Below are 16,746 nucleotides of genomic sequence, written 5' to 3'. Positions count from 1 at the left end.
TTAGAAGATGGTAGATCTCTGGGGCAGAACTTGACCCCTTATGGGTGTGGACAAAAGGTGCGCTCAAGTTTATAGGTGAGAAGCAAGTTATACAGAGTGCAAAAAAAACTGCATATGGCAGTAACAATAATGTGGTGATAAACAGAAGAAAAAAAACACCAGCGCAAAACCCTCATAGTGTAGTATTGATTTTGATTTAGTGATAAATAACGGGGCGGTTGGGGGGGGAGTAATAAAAACAATTTTTTTATTTTTTATATGTGCATATATTACCCCCCCCCCCCCCTTATATCTCATGAAATTAAATCAATGCTACACTGACCGTTTTGCACTCGTCTTATGGGTGTGGCTTGCTTCAACCCTGGGTCCTCTTGGGTAGAGTTAGTAGGTGGAAAACTGGTCCATCTCCTTGCAGTTCAGGTTTGGCAGAATAGATTTCACCAGGGGCTTAGCTTGGCTCCTCTTTGATGTGGCTTGCTTTAACCTAGTTTTTTTTTTTTTTATGGGGTAGAGTTAGAAGACAAACGGATTGGCCCTTCGCATGGTGTACCTGACTTTCTGGTCAATGAGTGAGATGAGGGTAGATTTAGTAAAGGTAGCAGTAAAGCCGGACTAGGAAGGAAGTTCTGTGAAGGCTGAATGTTTGGGACAGTCTCACCAAGTCAATTGACTGTCTCGCTCTTCTCCCCAGATGTCTGTCTCAAGGACACCATGTCGGTGGCTGACAGTCTCTATAACCTGCAGCTAGTGAGAGAGTTCTGCGCTTTGCACCTGCCCCCTTCCTGCCCCCTCACCTTGGAGGACCTGCTGTATGTACCCCAAGCACTGAGGGTGAGAACGCATGACCTCCCTTACCCCCATACCTCTTTCTGATGTGAGCAAGTTTGTCTTCAAACTTACTTTATCGAGATGTCTCCGTTTCATTTTCCCCCTCGCTCTGTCGCACGCCTCCTCCTCCCCCCCTTGCTTTGTCGTGCATCTCCTCCTCCCCCCCTCTCTCTCTCTCTCTGGTGCGCCTCCTCCTCCTCTCTCTGGCGTGCCTCCTCCTTTCCCTCGCTCTGTCTGGCGTGCCTCCTCCTTTCCCTCGCTCTGTCTGGCGTGCCTCCTCCTTTCCCTCGCTCTGTCTGGCGCGCCCTGCTCTTCCCCCTTGCTCATGCTCTCTAAAATTCTTGTGCTGTCTCTCAGGTGAACCTCGTCGCTCTCTTAGCTGATCTTTATCTTTGCTTCGAAGTCACCAAGCCGGAGTTTGTCCGACCCAAAGGTATGTCAGCATCTCTAGGGCTAATCAGAGCCAAGCCCCTCTAGGAATAAGTGCTGAACCCTGCGACCCCCTTCTCGGGCTCTACAGGGACCATCTATGGCTCAACACTGAGCCCCTCTAGGGCTATAATAAGAGGAGACGATACAGAGCCTAGCACCTTTAGAACCAAATGTGCCACTCTCCACCTCACTGGTCTCCTTCTCTTACAGTATCAAAACACTGTGTGATGCTCCAAAAAACCGGTAAATGGCAGATATCTGGGTATATACACAAAAGAACGAATGTCCACAACTTAGTACCCCTCCGGTATCGGTGTGAAGATATATAGGTATAACGATCCCCATGTAATGACGTTCAACTGGATCAATCCCACATAGCACAGCAGTAAGGCTTAGAGCACGTCCTAGGGTCCAGAATATGTAACGTCAATATTGAATGGGTAATACCTTGTTGTGATCTGAAGGAGATATCCAGGTGCAGTGCCCTGGTTGATGCCCACTTGTCCTGGGGTACTTGATGTGCCTCTGCTTGATGCTGGATACAAGAATGAATCCATTCTTGTATCCTTCTCTTACAGACTTGAACCCATGCAGTGAGGGTACGCCCCCTTCCAGTGCACGCAGTGGGGGGTGAGTATACATGGGAAAGTGCTCAGTCATGTAACAGCTTCTCCGACACATTAAACTGTCACAGCAGGATTATTTTGTCCGTGTATGGGCCTGGGTGTATTTATCCATGTGTACTTATAGATACCTATGCATATGACTATTAACGTGAATATACAGATCTCTGTTTTTTTTTTCCTCTTTCTATTGTATATAGTTTGTGTGTGTGTGTTATATATAATGTGTCTCTCCCCCTGCCCGTCTCTCTCTCTCCCCCTGCCCGAATCTCCCCATCTCTCTCTCTTTCTTTGTCTCTCTCCCTCTCTCCCTCTCCCGCCTCTCAATCTCCCTCTCCCGCCTCTCAATCTCTCTCTCCCGCCTCTCAATCTCTCTCTCCCGCCTCTCTCTCCTTCAATCTCTCTCTCCCTCAATCTCTCTCTCCCATCTCTCTCTCCCTCAATCTCTCTCCCGTCTCTCTCTCCCTCAATCTCTCTCTCCCGTCTCTCAATCTCTCTCTCCCTTCTCTCAATCTCTCTCTCCCTTCTCTCAATCTCTCTCTCCCTTCTCTCAATCTCGCTCTCCCGTCTCTCAATCTCTCTCTCCCGTCTTTCCTCAGAGGATCTCCTGTATTTACCTTCCGACACCCACCGAGAACCCCAGGTAAAGCAATTTATAATGGGCTAGTGTGAGGGCGTGGCCAATTAATTTGCATTGTGGTGTCACAGATTATGCTGCTGTTATATTGATTGTAGACCATTGTTCACAATTTTTTAAAGATGGCTACCACAACTGGGACTTCTCCCCTTTCTTCCTTTCTCTGGCAGGGTCGCTGCCTCACTCCTCCTCCATGTCTCACATGGAAGGATTCGGAAAGACCTGGGCTAAAAACCCTTTGAGGTAGGTGTGGGGAGGGCTGCAATACTCTGCTACAGAGAGGGGTGTAAGGGGTTAAGATGCAATGTGTCTCGGAGAGGACTTAAGCAAAGTTCTGCGGGGGGGAGAGGTTAAGTGATGCTCTGCATTCCTTAGTGGAGGAAAGGGCTTAAGCAACGCTCTGCAGGTTGAGAGGTTAAGTGATGCAGCAGAATCACGATGGGGTTACTGTAGGTGATGCACTTGAGGGTTAGAGCTTCACGCTCTCTCCAGGCCTCTGATCTCTCTTTTCTGCTCCCCGCACAGCCACCCCCTATCCCAGGCAGTTTCCTTCAGCATTCCCTTTGGCCTGGACAGCGATATCGACATTGTGATGGGAAATCCTGTGAACATCCTGCGCTCCGTTAGCTCAGACAGCCTCACCCCGCCAGTCTATGCTCCGCCCTCCCCCAAACGCATAAGCCGGGCCACCTACACCCCACCGGAGGACACCACAGAGTTTCCTGCCCCGGCACGCACGTTCAAGAAGGTCCCGCTCACAGGGAAGGGGCCTACGGATCCGCACACCCAGGAGAAACCTGCGGGCAGTCCGGGGGCACAGACAGACCTCCCCACCATTGAGGAGGCTCTGCAGATTATTCACAGCTCAGAGACCCGACTAGTCCCGGAGGGGGCACCAGACGGATTTTACCTTCACACCCCTGAGGAGCCCAAACCCCCGAAAGTGGAGGATGAAGAAGTGGTAATGGTGACCCCAAATCTGGGCGTGTACAGGATACATGAGGGCTCTAGGAGGCTCTCACGGGATGATGACTCTGTGCTAAGGGACAACAGCCTGGACTCTGATGCGGAAGAGACCAGGCAAGCTCAAGAGTCCAGCCGGAGCTCGCTCAGCTCCCAGGCAGACTCCTGTCCTGGCTCGGGCACCAAAATGACCAGTTTTGCCGAGCGCAAGAAGAAGTTGGACGCCAAGGTGAACTCGGAAGGTTCCCCGCCTTTGTTGTCTGTCAATTCTACAGCCAACTCTACCACAACCACGTGGGCTCAGAAGGCAGATGAGTCTCCTGTGAAGAGCCCAGCCTTGAATTCAGAGATGAACCAGCTGGGTGCCAGGCTTGAGGAGAAGAGGAGGGCCATTGAGGCCCAGAAGAAGAGGATTGAAGCCATTTTTGCCAAGCACCGTCAGCGTCTTGGCAAGAGCGCCTTCCTTCAGCTAAAGGGGGAGGAGGCGGAGGAGGAGGGAGTGGAGGATAAAATATCACCGGTTGAGTGTCTTCCCAAGGAAGGAGAGGGGGAAGGGAGGAAGCAACCAGGTAGAGGAGAGGAGAAGAATGACTGGACGATGCAGGAAGCATTGTCAAGAAACCTGGAAGAGAAGCAGGTCAGCTTCTCCCCGGAGGTGACCAAGGACGGGCTGGATGACAATTTGGGAGAGTACAATCGTGCTGTTGCGAAGCTTAACACGGCACTGACCTCCCTGCAATCGGACATGAAAAGGTTGTCAGATCAGCAGCAAAAGCTGATGAAGAAGGAGAGCAAGGCCTGGGTCATCCCAGCTCCCAAACCTATCCCAGGTCCCAAACCTATCCTAGGTCCCAAACCTATCACAGTTTCCAAACCTATCCCAGCTCCCAAACCTTCGCCCCCTCCCCATCATCCCAAATCTTCCCCTCCAACCCGCCTCACACGTGAGATTCAAGTCCCACGCTCCTCCTCCCCAGCGTCTCCCTCTCAGTCGCCCTCTCGCTGGACACCAAAGTCGCCACAGCCTTGTGGCAGGAGGTCCCTCCAGCCCCTTCCAACTGCCCCCAAGAGCCCCAAGCATGCTCGCCCAGCTGAACTCAAGATCCCGCATCTCACCAGGGTATTGACCCCACCGCAAAACGTGGATACCATACCTCATCTGCGCAAGTTTTCTCCCAGCAAGGTGCCAGTCCAGACGCGGTCCTCTATATACTTTTCTGATGTACAGCAGGGAGAGGAGGACGCTACCCTGGCCCTAGAGGGCCATGGGAACCTGCGTCCTGTAGCCTCGGTGGTTCCGCAAAGCAGCGGCTTGGGGCCCCTTGCTGGGGAAGTGGTGGAGGGGAAGAGGATGAGCCTGATAGAGATCCCACTGTCTGACTTGAGGGCTGTGGAGGATTTGGAGGTTGAGGATGGGGACTTGTTTGACAGAACGCCTGGAGAGGAGGAAGCGTTGCAGAGAGGAGTCGGTTTCTTCTTCAAGGTGAGGAGTGGACCTGGCCCACACACCTCACGAGGCATTTATTTTCCTCTCTGCTCCCCTTTATTATGTGGGCACCTCTTATCCCATAAGAGCTCAGTCTCCTGACTGAGTATAAATATAAATCTGTAACTGAGCATCCTCTTTACCCCATAAAATGTCAACATTTGACCCTAAAAACTTCTCTAAGTCAGGGCCCTATTTTATAAACATAGTACAGTGTCTGTTTGGGATTAAAATGTGAGCTGAGCTCTCCTGCATGAACTATGGTTGAATATAACATTTCAAGAGCAGAGAGGGTAGGGACAGGCGCTCCATGTGTGTTTGTTAGCAAGCTGAGCCAATCAGGGCTCTGTGGGTGAAATCTCCCCCACTGATATAACAGTTGTTCGATCTGAACCTGCAGAGTTGGTAAAACAAAGCATTCTGATTGGTTGATGATGCTGCCGTGGCAGTGGAGGGTCTGGTGTGTCTGCATTTGAATCCTCACACCCTCTGGGTTCCCAGGCTGAGGAGCGAACGGAGGACGAGATGGCGCAAAGACGGGCAGCCCTGCTAGAGAAGCAGCAGAAGAGGGCAGCGGAAGCAAAAAAAAGGAAACAGTGGCAGGACGAGGAGAAAGAAAAGAAGGATGATGCCAGGTGTGTGTGTGTGTCATCCTGCAGAGGGGGAGGTACAGGCTGTATCACCCTCTGGGAGGAGGGACAGACTCCATGTTGCACAGCTCCCTTTTGTCTCTGTTATCCTGCAATGTGATATTATTCATTCTCGTATCCACATCTTTCCCAAAGCCGGCAGGAGGAGGAATCGCAGCCCCACAGGGACAATGACGTAGTGACACGCCGCGGTGACTTCACGAGGCAGGAGTACCATCACCGGCACCAGCTGAAGATCATGGATGATCTGGACAAGGTCCTTCGGCAGAAGCCCATGACGGTCCGGGCCGTCAAAAAACCTCGCCCCAAAACCGTATTCCACGATGACTCAGTCATTTCCAGGAGCCCTGTTCGAGGCCTGCTGGGTAAGATTGCCTTCCACTGTGGGTTGTGGATGGAATGTTTCAAGGGCAGGAGATGGTGGGGAAGGAAACCCGCCTAGTGTGATTTGCAGCAAGGAGGACACTGTAGTGGCAGGAAAGGAAACAGGGTGGGTGAAGTACTGCAGTGATGTGGTGAGAGGGGAGATTAAGTGAGGCTTGGCAATGGAGTGGTTAAGGGACGCACTGCGGGGGGGGGCGGGTTAAGAGATGCTCTGCAGGGTCGGGTTGAGGGAGACTGTGGAGGAGTTAAGGGGCTCTGTAGAGGGGAGTTGAGAGACGCTCTGTGCCTTTTTAAGGGAAGGGATGAAGTGATGCTCTGCAGAAGTGGGGTGTAGTGACGCTCTGCGCTTTGTTTGCAGGTTCTAAGCTCAGTAAAGTTTACTCTCAGTCCACAATGTCTCTCTCCACCGTGGGGATGGACAATGGCAGCATGACAGCAAAGAAGTCGCCAAGGTCATCAAGGTACAGACACAGTGACACACAGGATAAAGTATAGGGGATAGGCAATTGTGAGACAGCTACAGTAAGATTATGTGGTACAGGTAATGTACAATATTTTTGTCTCATACTATTAATGTACACAACAAAAGATAGGGGTGCCCAATGCTACATCCAATTGACAAAACATATATGGTAATAAGTATAAAGTTTAAATACTTCAATAATAATAATAATTACTTGGTTATTTAGTTTAACCCTTTGGCCAAAGCGTCGTAAGCCTGCATACCAAACGTCAAGGTATAACCAACAATGCATGTCCTACACTACACAGTGAACCCTTCCCTTTACCTCTGTATGAGGGGAAAGAACCATAGTAGGTCCTGTTCTTGCATCAAAGTGAGAATACCTCCCAAGTTAAAAAGGTGAGGAGGAGTGAGCTCTGATGGGAGGTGCCCCCTACTTCCAAACAACTGTTACCAGTCAGAAATTGATTAACACACATTCCTAGCTAGCTCAAACTCCTACACCCACCACATCATGAATATATATTTATGTCAAAAAAGAGTGCTACTGAACGTGGCAAATGTATACAACAAAAGACAGGGGTGCCCAATGCTACATCCAATTGAAAAACCTATATGGTAAGTATAACGTTTTTAAATACTACAATAATAATTACTTGGTTAATTAGTTTAACCCTTTGGCCAAAGCGTCATAAGCCTGCATACCAAACATCAAGGTATAACTAAAAATGCAGCTCCTACACTACATTGTGAACCCTTCCCTTTACCTCTATATGAGGGGAAAGAACCATTTAATGTACAGTATGAGACAGCTGATATACAGTGTCTGACATGGCATGGAAAAGACATTATGGAACTAGAGAGAGTGCAGAGAAGAGCCACCAAATTAATAAAGGGGATGGACATTCTAATTTATGAGGATAGGCTAGCTAAATTGGATTTATTTACATTAGAAAAGAGGCGTCTAAGAGGGGATATGATAACTATATACAAATATATTTGGGGACAATACAAGGAGCTTTCAAAAGAACTATTCCTCCCACGGGCAGTACAAAGGACTCAGGGCCATCCCTTAAGGTTGGAGGAAAGGAAATTTCTCCAGCAACAAAGAAAAGGGTTCTTTACAGTAAGGGCAGTTAAAATGTGGAATTCATTACCCATGGAGACTGTGATGGCAGATACAATAGATTTGTTCAAAAAAAGATTGGACATCTTTTTAGATGGGAAAGGTATACAGGGATATACCAAATAAGTATACATGGGAAGGATGTTGATCCAGGGATTAATCCGATTGCCAATTCTTGGAGTCAGGAAGGAATTAATTTTTCCCCTTAATGGGGTTTTTTGTTTGCCTTCCTCTGGATCAATAAGTATAGATATAGGATAAAGTATCTGTTGTCTAAATTTAGCATAGGTTGAACTTGATGCACGGAAGTCTTTTTTTCAACCTCATCTACTATGTATATGTAACTATGTATGTATATCTAGTTCATGTATAGTGTGAAAGCTAATCTACAATGCGATAGCTGACATAGGTAATAGTGTGAGAGAGGGTGTGACAACGTATATGCATTGTGACATTGGTACAGTATGTCGTCCAGTTAATGTATTGTGCGAGACCACTTCTATACAATAAGTGACAGTAATGTTTCAACTAAATAATGTATAGTGAGACTGCTAATGACTATGATATGTTGTCTCGCACTATACATTAAATAGATGATCTGTTTGGTCTCGCACTGTTAACACTAAAACGTGACCAAAAACCGCTCCGCCTAAATGCAGTAGGATGTCATATTGGTAAACACAGGTGCAAATAGGGGAAAGCATATGACGGAAATTTGAAGCAAAGATAGTGATCATGAGATCACTTATAGAACCTAATAAATGCTCTCTAGTGTGTCAACAAGGAACGTGGACTAAGTGTGTCCAGGGGTTCAAATATCCCCTTAGTGGTCAGACTCGGCTGTTGTTGAGACCCCTGCACCTGTAGCCGAGAGGCACATAATGAATTCCATACAAAGGCCCAGTGGGCAAAATAATATTCTATTCAAAACGGCAATAACGACGGAAGTGATTAGTATATACAGTGAACGAGATATAAAAAATCCCCAATAGCGAGGCGGCTTGTGGGCTGAATGGTCATATCTATGGATAGTGTCCACCTATGACCCGGTCTACTTGTATGTATAAATGCTTTTTATCGATGATTTGCCCATATTGAATACTTCGAGCGAGAGATATGAATGGGTTAACGGCACTGATACTGAACAGTGGCATTCGGTCTATTCCCGTGCACGTAATGTAGCTTTAGGGTTGCATAGTGATCCAGCGTTCCCAGAACAGAGGGAAGCTCTGGGAAAGTGTAGCAACCTAAATGCCTATCTTAAAATGTGGTGTACTCCACTCTCATAGAACCAGATATGGGTTGTCACCCTGTAATTCTTCCACGTGGTTAGATAGTATCCGCTGTAATCCATGGAATGGGATGCCTCTACTCATAATGTATAACTGGAGCATACAAAGTTCACAAAACAACTATAGTCAGAGTGGTGAAGAGGTATATGCATATATAGTGATCTGCTGCTCGTAGCCATAGCTCCAGTCACCCAGACAACAATGTTACACAATATAGCCCATGTATCTGTTCAGAGATATTGTAGTTGTAATGCATCCAATAACACAGTCTATCCAACCTTGGTCAAAGTAGCTACAGTGTCTCTAAAGTATCGAATAGGATCATTGGCGTTTCTCTGGTACTGAAAAAAATAAACAGCGCGATACAACCCGTTCTGTCGCTGGATAGTCTGTCCAGCCGTCTCCCTCCGAGATGCCACCGTGGTCCCGATGTACGTTTCGCATGACTTATGCATGACTTACGCACGCTTCTTCAGTGGAAGCTCAACGATACTGTCTTTGTGCAGAGTGCAAAAGAGATGGACACAAAATAAACTAACGCAAGCACGAGAAGATTGCGAATACTGCACTCAAATCTCTCTCTAAAATAAAACATAATTTTTAATAATCTCAAGTAAAAATTGTTTCTAATAAATGAAAACACGAAGGAAGGGAGAATAGTATTATTTCTCACCAGAGAATATGAAACGCCTTCAAGCAGCAGTTCCAGCAATATCCAACATGTGTTTATTTTTGTTTAATCAGTTCTGTACTATGAGAAAATACTAGCTTTTTAATATTTTTTTTTTTTTAAAACAATTTTTAAAGACATTTTATGTTTCTAATGTAGGAAGCATTTTTGTTTCTATAGAAACCATTTCCAAAGTCACAGAACCTTCCCCTTCTGATAGGCTCTGGCTCTTGAGCCCTGCCCTCTCTCTAGCAGTGCACCATTCGTATCTAGTAACTGCCCAGTCACATGATATTGCAGGACTACATTGCCCACAATGCTGTGCAAGAGCTGAATTAAATAACCCTGAGCAAGCGATCGATTACAGGAGAACGGATCGATCTGTAACTTAACTAATCGCTTGTCAGTGTGCAGATTTGTATTAATGCACATATTGAATGGAAAAAAAATAATAATTAAAAAAAAAACGGCAGCTTGAACTGCAGCTTTTGAGGTAGTGTTCACAGAATACCATTGCCATGCGCTACCCCAGGGAGACCATTGGAGATTAGGGAGGTTAATGCTTAGCTAAGAAAGTGGAGTTGGAAGGAGGTTTTGGGCTTTTTAGAGTACTTGGATTTCTATTCTGAGAAGTGCAATCTTTATGCTAGGGTCGGATTGCACCTCAATAAAGAGGGATTCTTCTGTGCTAGGGGGGAGAATGTTAAAAAGGTTGGAGGAGATTTTAATCTTGGGGGAAGGGGCTAGAAACAGATAACGAACTAAATAGAAGAGATAGGGATGCAGAGATAGCAGGAGGTCATGGAGGTAGAATGGGGGCATGGAGGGAGACACCCATATTAAATACAGATAATACTAGAAAACTTCTAAAGACTAAACCCAATTGGCGCAGAAAGGCAGAAGCAGATAAGATAATAGTACAGGCTGAAATAAACTTACAAAGCCTGACCGATAAAATGGGGGAGCTTGAATTAACAGCGACAAGGTATCAGTTTGATATCATAGGCATTACTGAAACATGGTGGGAGGAAACTCATGACTGGGCAGTTAATTTAGAGGGTTATTCCCTTTTTCGGACGGATCGAGCAAATAGAAGAGGAAGAGTATGTTTATATGTTAAACCGGATCTAAAACCTATTATAAGGGTAGATGTTTATGAAGGGAATAATGACAATGTAGAGACCTTGTGGATAGAAATTCGCAGCGGAGGTAAAAGTATAAGGAAAATGTTTGTGGGAATATGCTATAAACCACCAAATATCTGTAAGATTGAGGAAGCCAAACTACTTTTGCAAATGGAGAAGCCATCAAAACGAGGTCATGTTTGCATAATGGGTGATTTTAATTATCCCGACATAGACTGGGGCAATGAGATTAGCATTACAATGAAAGGAAACCGTTTTTTGGGGGTGCTTAAAGACAATTACATGACCCAAATTATTGAGGAACCAACAAGGAGAGGGGCAATACTGGATTTGGTAATATCAAACAATGTAGAAGTAATAACAAATCAAGTCCAGGAACATTTGGGTAACCGTGATCATAACATGGTCTCATTTGAAATAAATTATCAAAAACAGATTACTTGGGTTCAACAAAGACTTTAAACGTTAGGCAGATTTGAATAAACCGAGGATTTAGTTAACTGAGGAAGAAGTGCATAGGTGGCTTCATAAAATGAAAGTAAATAAGGCACCTGGCCCCGATGGCATACATCCAAGAGTTCTTAAGGAGTCAAGATAAGTAATACCCAATGGATAACAAAATTATTAGTAATAGTCAACATGGATTTATGAAGGATTGGTCATGCCAAACTAACCTTATTCGTTGCTTTTGTTAGCCATTAGGTATTCCTGATTATTATAGGAAAAAAGTAATCCGGCGCTACAGCTTGTAACAAACTCCAGGGCACTTCCGGGTTAGAACAAAAACTTTATTGGACCTCACGAACACACAGCTACCCCACAGTCTCCCCCTCAACGCGTTTCACGCTAGAATCAGCGCTTCATCTTGGAGTGGGGAGATGTGGTCTGAGCCTGCATATTTAAACATAAAAAAGCCCGCGAAAATGGACTTAAATTTAACCCCTGATATATCAAATTAATTTTATTGTATCCAGCTCACAATAAATCATGTTTAAGCACCACATATAGCTCTCATTGTATAGTTATATATATTTTGTGGTTTTCTAAATGCCAGATATGATATATTAAATGTAATATAATCAGGGATAATATAAAAACAACCTCTATGCAATATTTCCCAATGAACCTGGTATCTAGGACTATTGTGATTAATATTGAACTACCAACTTAATCTGTTCATATAATCATGTCAGCCATATCTCAATGTTATTTTAACTAACAAATAGAGAAGAGTTAAACTTGTTAAAAACATTGTGAATCAATTAGTCCAAAAACGGCAGGGACAGAGAAGAAAAAGAAAAGAATAAAGAGTGGGGAGGGGGGGGGGCGGAGGGTCAGGGGAAGGGGAAGGGGAAGGGGGAGAGGAGGATTATTATCCTGTACTAAACTTTCAAGTAGCTTCCCCACTATTGAAGTCAGGGTTACATGTCTGTAATTCCCCGGTTGTGATCTAGGTCCTTTTTTTAATTATAGGCACCACATCTACTTCCCGCCAATCTTGTGGCACTGAGCCTATGGAAATGGAGTCCTTGAATATTAAATATAATGGTTTGGCTATTACTGCACTTGAGAACCCTTGTGTGCATGCCATCAGGGCCAGGTGCTTTATTTACGTTCATTTTATGAAGCCGCCTATGCACTGCTTCCTCATTTAACCAATTGTTCTTTACTATAGAGGCTCTGGCTTCCTCCCGTTGCAGTATCTTTGCAATTGGCACCTCGTTGGTAAACACAGAGGCAAATTATGCATTTAATACCTCTGCCTTTTCCTTATCTCCACTGATTTGCCTGCCCATCTCACACTGAAAGGATCCTATATAATGTTTTTCTAATCCTTTTTTTTAAATTTTTATTACTAAATAACTAATGCAATGCATTTTTCATTTTCAATTTTGGCTAATTGGATTCCAATTTTGCAATTTGTTACATTCCTTATAATTCTGAAATTATACTTCCGTCCATTCTAACTTTAAGAATCTAAACGCCTGCCTCTTCTTGTCCATTTCCTCCCCTACCTGTTTATTTAGCCACATTGGCTTAGACTTGTTTCTTTTATACTTATTACCCAAGGGTATACACTGATAAGTGTGCTTTTCTAACAATGTTTTAAAGACTGCCCATTTATCTTCTAATTTATTTTTCCCCTGCAAAAAAGGTCATCCCAATATTGTCTTTGTAAATTATTCCTTTTGTTTATTAAAATCTGCCATTTTAAAGTTTAAAATCTTTCAAATGTCCCGGTTTTGGGGGCGTGGTAACTATTAGGGGGTGGGGCCAGTATCAGGAGGCGGGGCCAGTGTCAGGGGGCAGTGTCAGGAGGCAGGGGCAGTATTGGCAAGAACGGAGTTGCTCTGCTATAATGGAGGGGAACGTGCAGCTGCAGAGGGCGGCTGAGAGCACGGTTGCTCCTCCTTGGAGCCCCTTCTTGTATAGCTGGTTCCTGTGCAGGCCGGGCCTTACCTTCGATAGGGTCCAAGGCGGCATGCCAGAAGTTGGACTCCGCCTCCTGTAGCGTCATTTCGTCCCCAGCTCTCTCCTCCTTCCAGCTCTCTCCTCCCTCCAGCTATCTCCTCCTCTCCATTTCTCTCCTCCTCTCCTGTCGGGCAGAATTTGGATCCCAGCGCCAACAGGAAGAGGGAGCACGGGACCCAAGGCAACCGCCTTGCTCGCCTTGTCCTAAGGGCGGCCCACTGTAGGTGTGTGTGTGTGTGTGTGTGTGTGTGTGTGTGTGTGTGTGGTGTGTGTGGTGTGTGTGGTGTGTGTGGTGTGTGTGGTGTGTGTGGTGTGTGTGGTGTGTGTGGTGTGTGTGGTGTGTGTGGTGTGTGTGGTGTGTGTGGTGTGTGTGGTGTGTGGGGTGTGGTGTGTGGTGTGTGTGTGGTGTGTGTGTAGTAGAAGCGGCGTGATGGCTTGGTGGCGATCGCTGGAAGTCGAGTCACTTTGATTTTTCCAGCGACCGCAGCACGCGTGATGGCGACAATGCATTTGTCTTGATGCGACGTTGCCGACGCTATAATCGCAGCCTTACACTGGGAATGGGTGATTAGCACGGCCATTAGGCAGCACAGGGAGTGGGAAGACTCTGCGATTCATACCAGCAATATCTCCTCTTTCTCTGCACTGGGGTGAGAGGGAGAGCAGACTGCTGGGGTGGTAAGCGGTTGCAGAGGAAGCCCCTGAAAGCCACCACTGCACTAGTGAGACAGTAGAGGGAGGTCTCCCTCGGTCTCTGTTGTTTATTGAGGCAGATCAAAATAAAGCATATTTATCTGAAGATCTGGTAAGTTCACCCATGAAGCAGGATGTATTACCCCATTCATGGCTATTAGTACTAGCGAGTAATGCACCTAATTGAGAGTCCTTCTTACTTTAGAGGCTGTGTTGAGCAATAAAGTAGGTTATGAAACCACCCTTGGCTAATGTCTGTTGGCCAAACAGTGGTGGTTAAACTCAAATAAATAATTTGGAAACTGTCATTAAGACCATTGTCTAGACTTTTTTTTTTGTGATTTATATCCACTTCGATTCTTTTCTAAGAAGTTGGTTATCTCAGCCACCTTTTCTGCTGTTGGGAGGTATGTGGCTAATGCCCATAAACTTTAGGCATCCAATATCGCCTCCATAGACCTCATTCACGTGGAGAGATCAGTGTGTCACACTTGTTTGCGATGGTGCCAATATTTTCCTAGTGTGCGTCTGCAATATTGGTGGCGGGTCTTGCCAACATACTTGCTACTTTAAATACTTACCTCTATGTGTAGAACTCCTGCCGGTTTAGAGTTTGACGTGACGTATATTGTATGTTCTTGTCACCTTCTAGTTGACGTACTTGCTAGGAGCCAAGTGCTGGAAGGCTTTACAACTGTGACATTTATATGAACCTGTTGTCTGTCTGTCTGAAGCCAATTTGTCTACAATCACTTGTTTTTGGACCGTCTACTTACCAAACTTGGTGTTCAGTCAAGCCCTTCTTTAAAGTCATCGTCCTCCAAGAGGATGTGCCATTGTTTACAAAAATGTTTTTTTATAGATTACAATATAGATATTCTGTTTTGCTCGTGGGTGCACCCCCTATTATATTTGATATTAGGTTGTTTATTATCATTTTTTCTATGGTTGTAGAGCTCTTCTCAGTCTCCTCCTTTTTTTCATAGATGTTTTTTTATGTATGTACATCTTTATTTATATAGTGCCAAAAGTGTACTTGACACTTCACAAAGAATACAGTACAGGGAATTATAATAATACAATAAGTGCAGCAAAATCAGACAATTGGAAAGGAAATCCCTGCCCCGAAGAGCTTACAATCTAAGTGATATGATGGGAGATTTACAGCGACAGCAGGTGAGGGAGTAAGTACAGTAGATGGCAGTGCTTGGCCACAATGGTTGGTAGGAGTGACTGTGGATATGGGACAATAGCCATGAGTGCAGGCTATTGGGATGCTTGATTTGTGAGGCGAGTTTTAAGGTTAGTCAGTATTAAATCAGGTTAAAACCATTAGTAGGGGAAGAGTTGGCAGGAGGCATGGGGAGAGCAGGTGTGTATATGGCTGTGTATTGGTTTTATCTTAAACCAGTGGCACAAGTTTTCATTCCTTTTGATTTCACCATGCAGAAGTGTGTCTATAGGTGTTTTCTTGTCTTTATTGAAGGCCCATCTCGCACAATTTCTGATGTAACCCCTTTTTTAGGAACCTGCTCTGCATTATATGAGCTTGTTTGATAAAACTCTGACTTTTCGAGCAGTTCCATCTCACCCTTATGAATTGATCCCATTAGCTAGATGTTGAGGTTCTGTGTGGTTTGTAAGGATTTACTTTCATACGTTCTAATCTCCAAATCCCAAAATGATTGTTTTTTGGGGAGTGGATCTCTGAGGTGACTCTGAAATTAAGGTCATTGCAATTTTATTGTGATGACAAATTTATTGAAAAGTTTGACTGTCTCACTCCATAGAAATAGAATGTCGTCTATGTAGCGGGCCATAAATATGGTCATATTCTCCTGGAATACTTTATGACAATTTTTACTTGGGATGGTGGGAAGCTTATAAAGTAGAGCGCATGTAGTGCCTATTACTGTTCATTAAAAGCTTGTGGTACATTTTGCCATTAAAGAGGAAAGCATTGTCGGAACAAATTCCAACATATCCCATACAAATGTTGTGTGACTCGGATATGTCATGTAGTTAATGTATAGTGTGAGTTGGCTAAATACATTGTGTGACAGCTAACATGACATACAGTACCACGGTCTCGCACTATGCATCAATTAATGTATGGAGTAAGACAGATTAATCTACAATATGTGACAGTCATCTAATGCCATCTACTTGATGTATTGTGTGAAATGGCTGATGTACAGTGTGGGGCAGCTAATATGTCATCTAGTTAATGCAGGGGTTATCGACTCCAGTCCTCAAGACCCCCCCCCCCCTAGCAGGTCAGGTTTTCAGGATATCCCTGTTTTAGTACTGATTGACCTGACCTGTTTGGGGCTCTTGAGGACTGGAGTAGAGAACCTCTGAGTTAATATATAGTATGAGACAGCAAATATAGTGTGTGACCAGTATTGATTTAAAACCTTGTAAATCGTATGAGTTAGAGCAATGTTCATATAGATTATATATTTACTCCGTTTCACACTTTTTTCCCCCTCTTTCCTTCACCCCTTTCTCCCTCTCTCTCTCAGAGCGGTCTCTCCTTCTGGTCTGATGTCTCCCAGCCGCCTTTTTACGCAGAATGGTGATAAGGATTGGGACACTGGGTCCACAGCATCGTCCCCAGCGTCTATTCCAGAGTATACAGGTAACTGTGACGAGCTGGGTTATCTGTCTCTCTCGCTCGTGTGCTCTCACTGCTATCTTTCTGTTGCCTGTGAGCTCTCGCTGCTATATTTCTCTGTTCCCCCTCAGGTCCCCGTCTATATAAAGAGCCCAGTGCGAAGTCTAACAAGTTCATTATCCACAATGCTCTGTCTCACTGCTGCCTCGCAGGGAAGGTCAACGAACCACAGAAGAACAAGGTCCTAGAGGTGAGAGGCTGAAAA

General features: G+C 45.2%; 1 protein-coding gene across 4 annotated transcripts in view; it reads left to right on the top strand.

Annotated features, from left to right (window-relative positions):
- CAMSAP3 (calmodulin regulated spectrin associated protein family member 3) overlaps positions 1 to 16,746 on the top strand; it is a 93,726-nt gene that overhangs the window by 72,950 nt on the left and 4,030 nt on the right. For all 4 annotated transcript variants that reach the window (XM_075577276.1, XM_075577277.1, XM_075577275.1 and 1 more), the window contains 11 exons: positions 692 to 831; positions 1,186 to 1,261; positions 1,839 to 1,890; positions 2,483 to 2,526; positions 2,691 to 2,763; positions 3,046 to 4,966; positions 5,471 to 5,604; positions 5,755 to 5,984; positions 6,362 to 6,464; positions 16,390 to 16,505; positions 16,613 to 16,731. In XM_075577276.1, coding sequence (XP_075433391.1) covers positions 692 to 831; positions 1,186 to 1,261; positions 1,839 to 1,890; positions 2,483 to 2,526; positions 2,691 to 2,763; positions 3,046 to 4,966; positions 5,471 to 5,604; positions 5,755 to 5,984; positions 6,362 to 6,464; positions 16,390 to 16,505; positions 16,613 to 16,731 — 3,008 coding nt within the window. The remainder of the gene's footprint in view (positions 1 to 691; positions 832 to 1,185; positions 1,262 to 1,838; positions 1,891 to 2,482; positions 2,527 to 2,690; positions 2,764 to 3,045; positions 4,967 to 5,470; positions 5,605 to 5,754; positions 5,985 to 6,361; positions 6,465 to 16,389; positions 16,506 to 16,612; positions 16,732 to 16,746) is intronic.

This window comes from Ascaphus truei, chromosome 20, assembly GCF_040206685.1.
Source record: "Ascaphus truei isolate aAscTru1 chromosome 20, aAscTru1.hap1, whole genome shotgun sequence".
Taxonomy (NCBI): Eukaryota; Metazoa; Chordata; class Amphibia; order Anura; family Ascaphidae; genus Ascaphus; species Ascaphus truei.
This window is presented reverse-complemented; position numbering and strand designations above follow the sequence as displayed.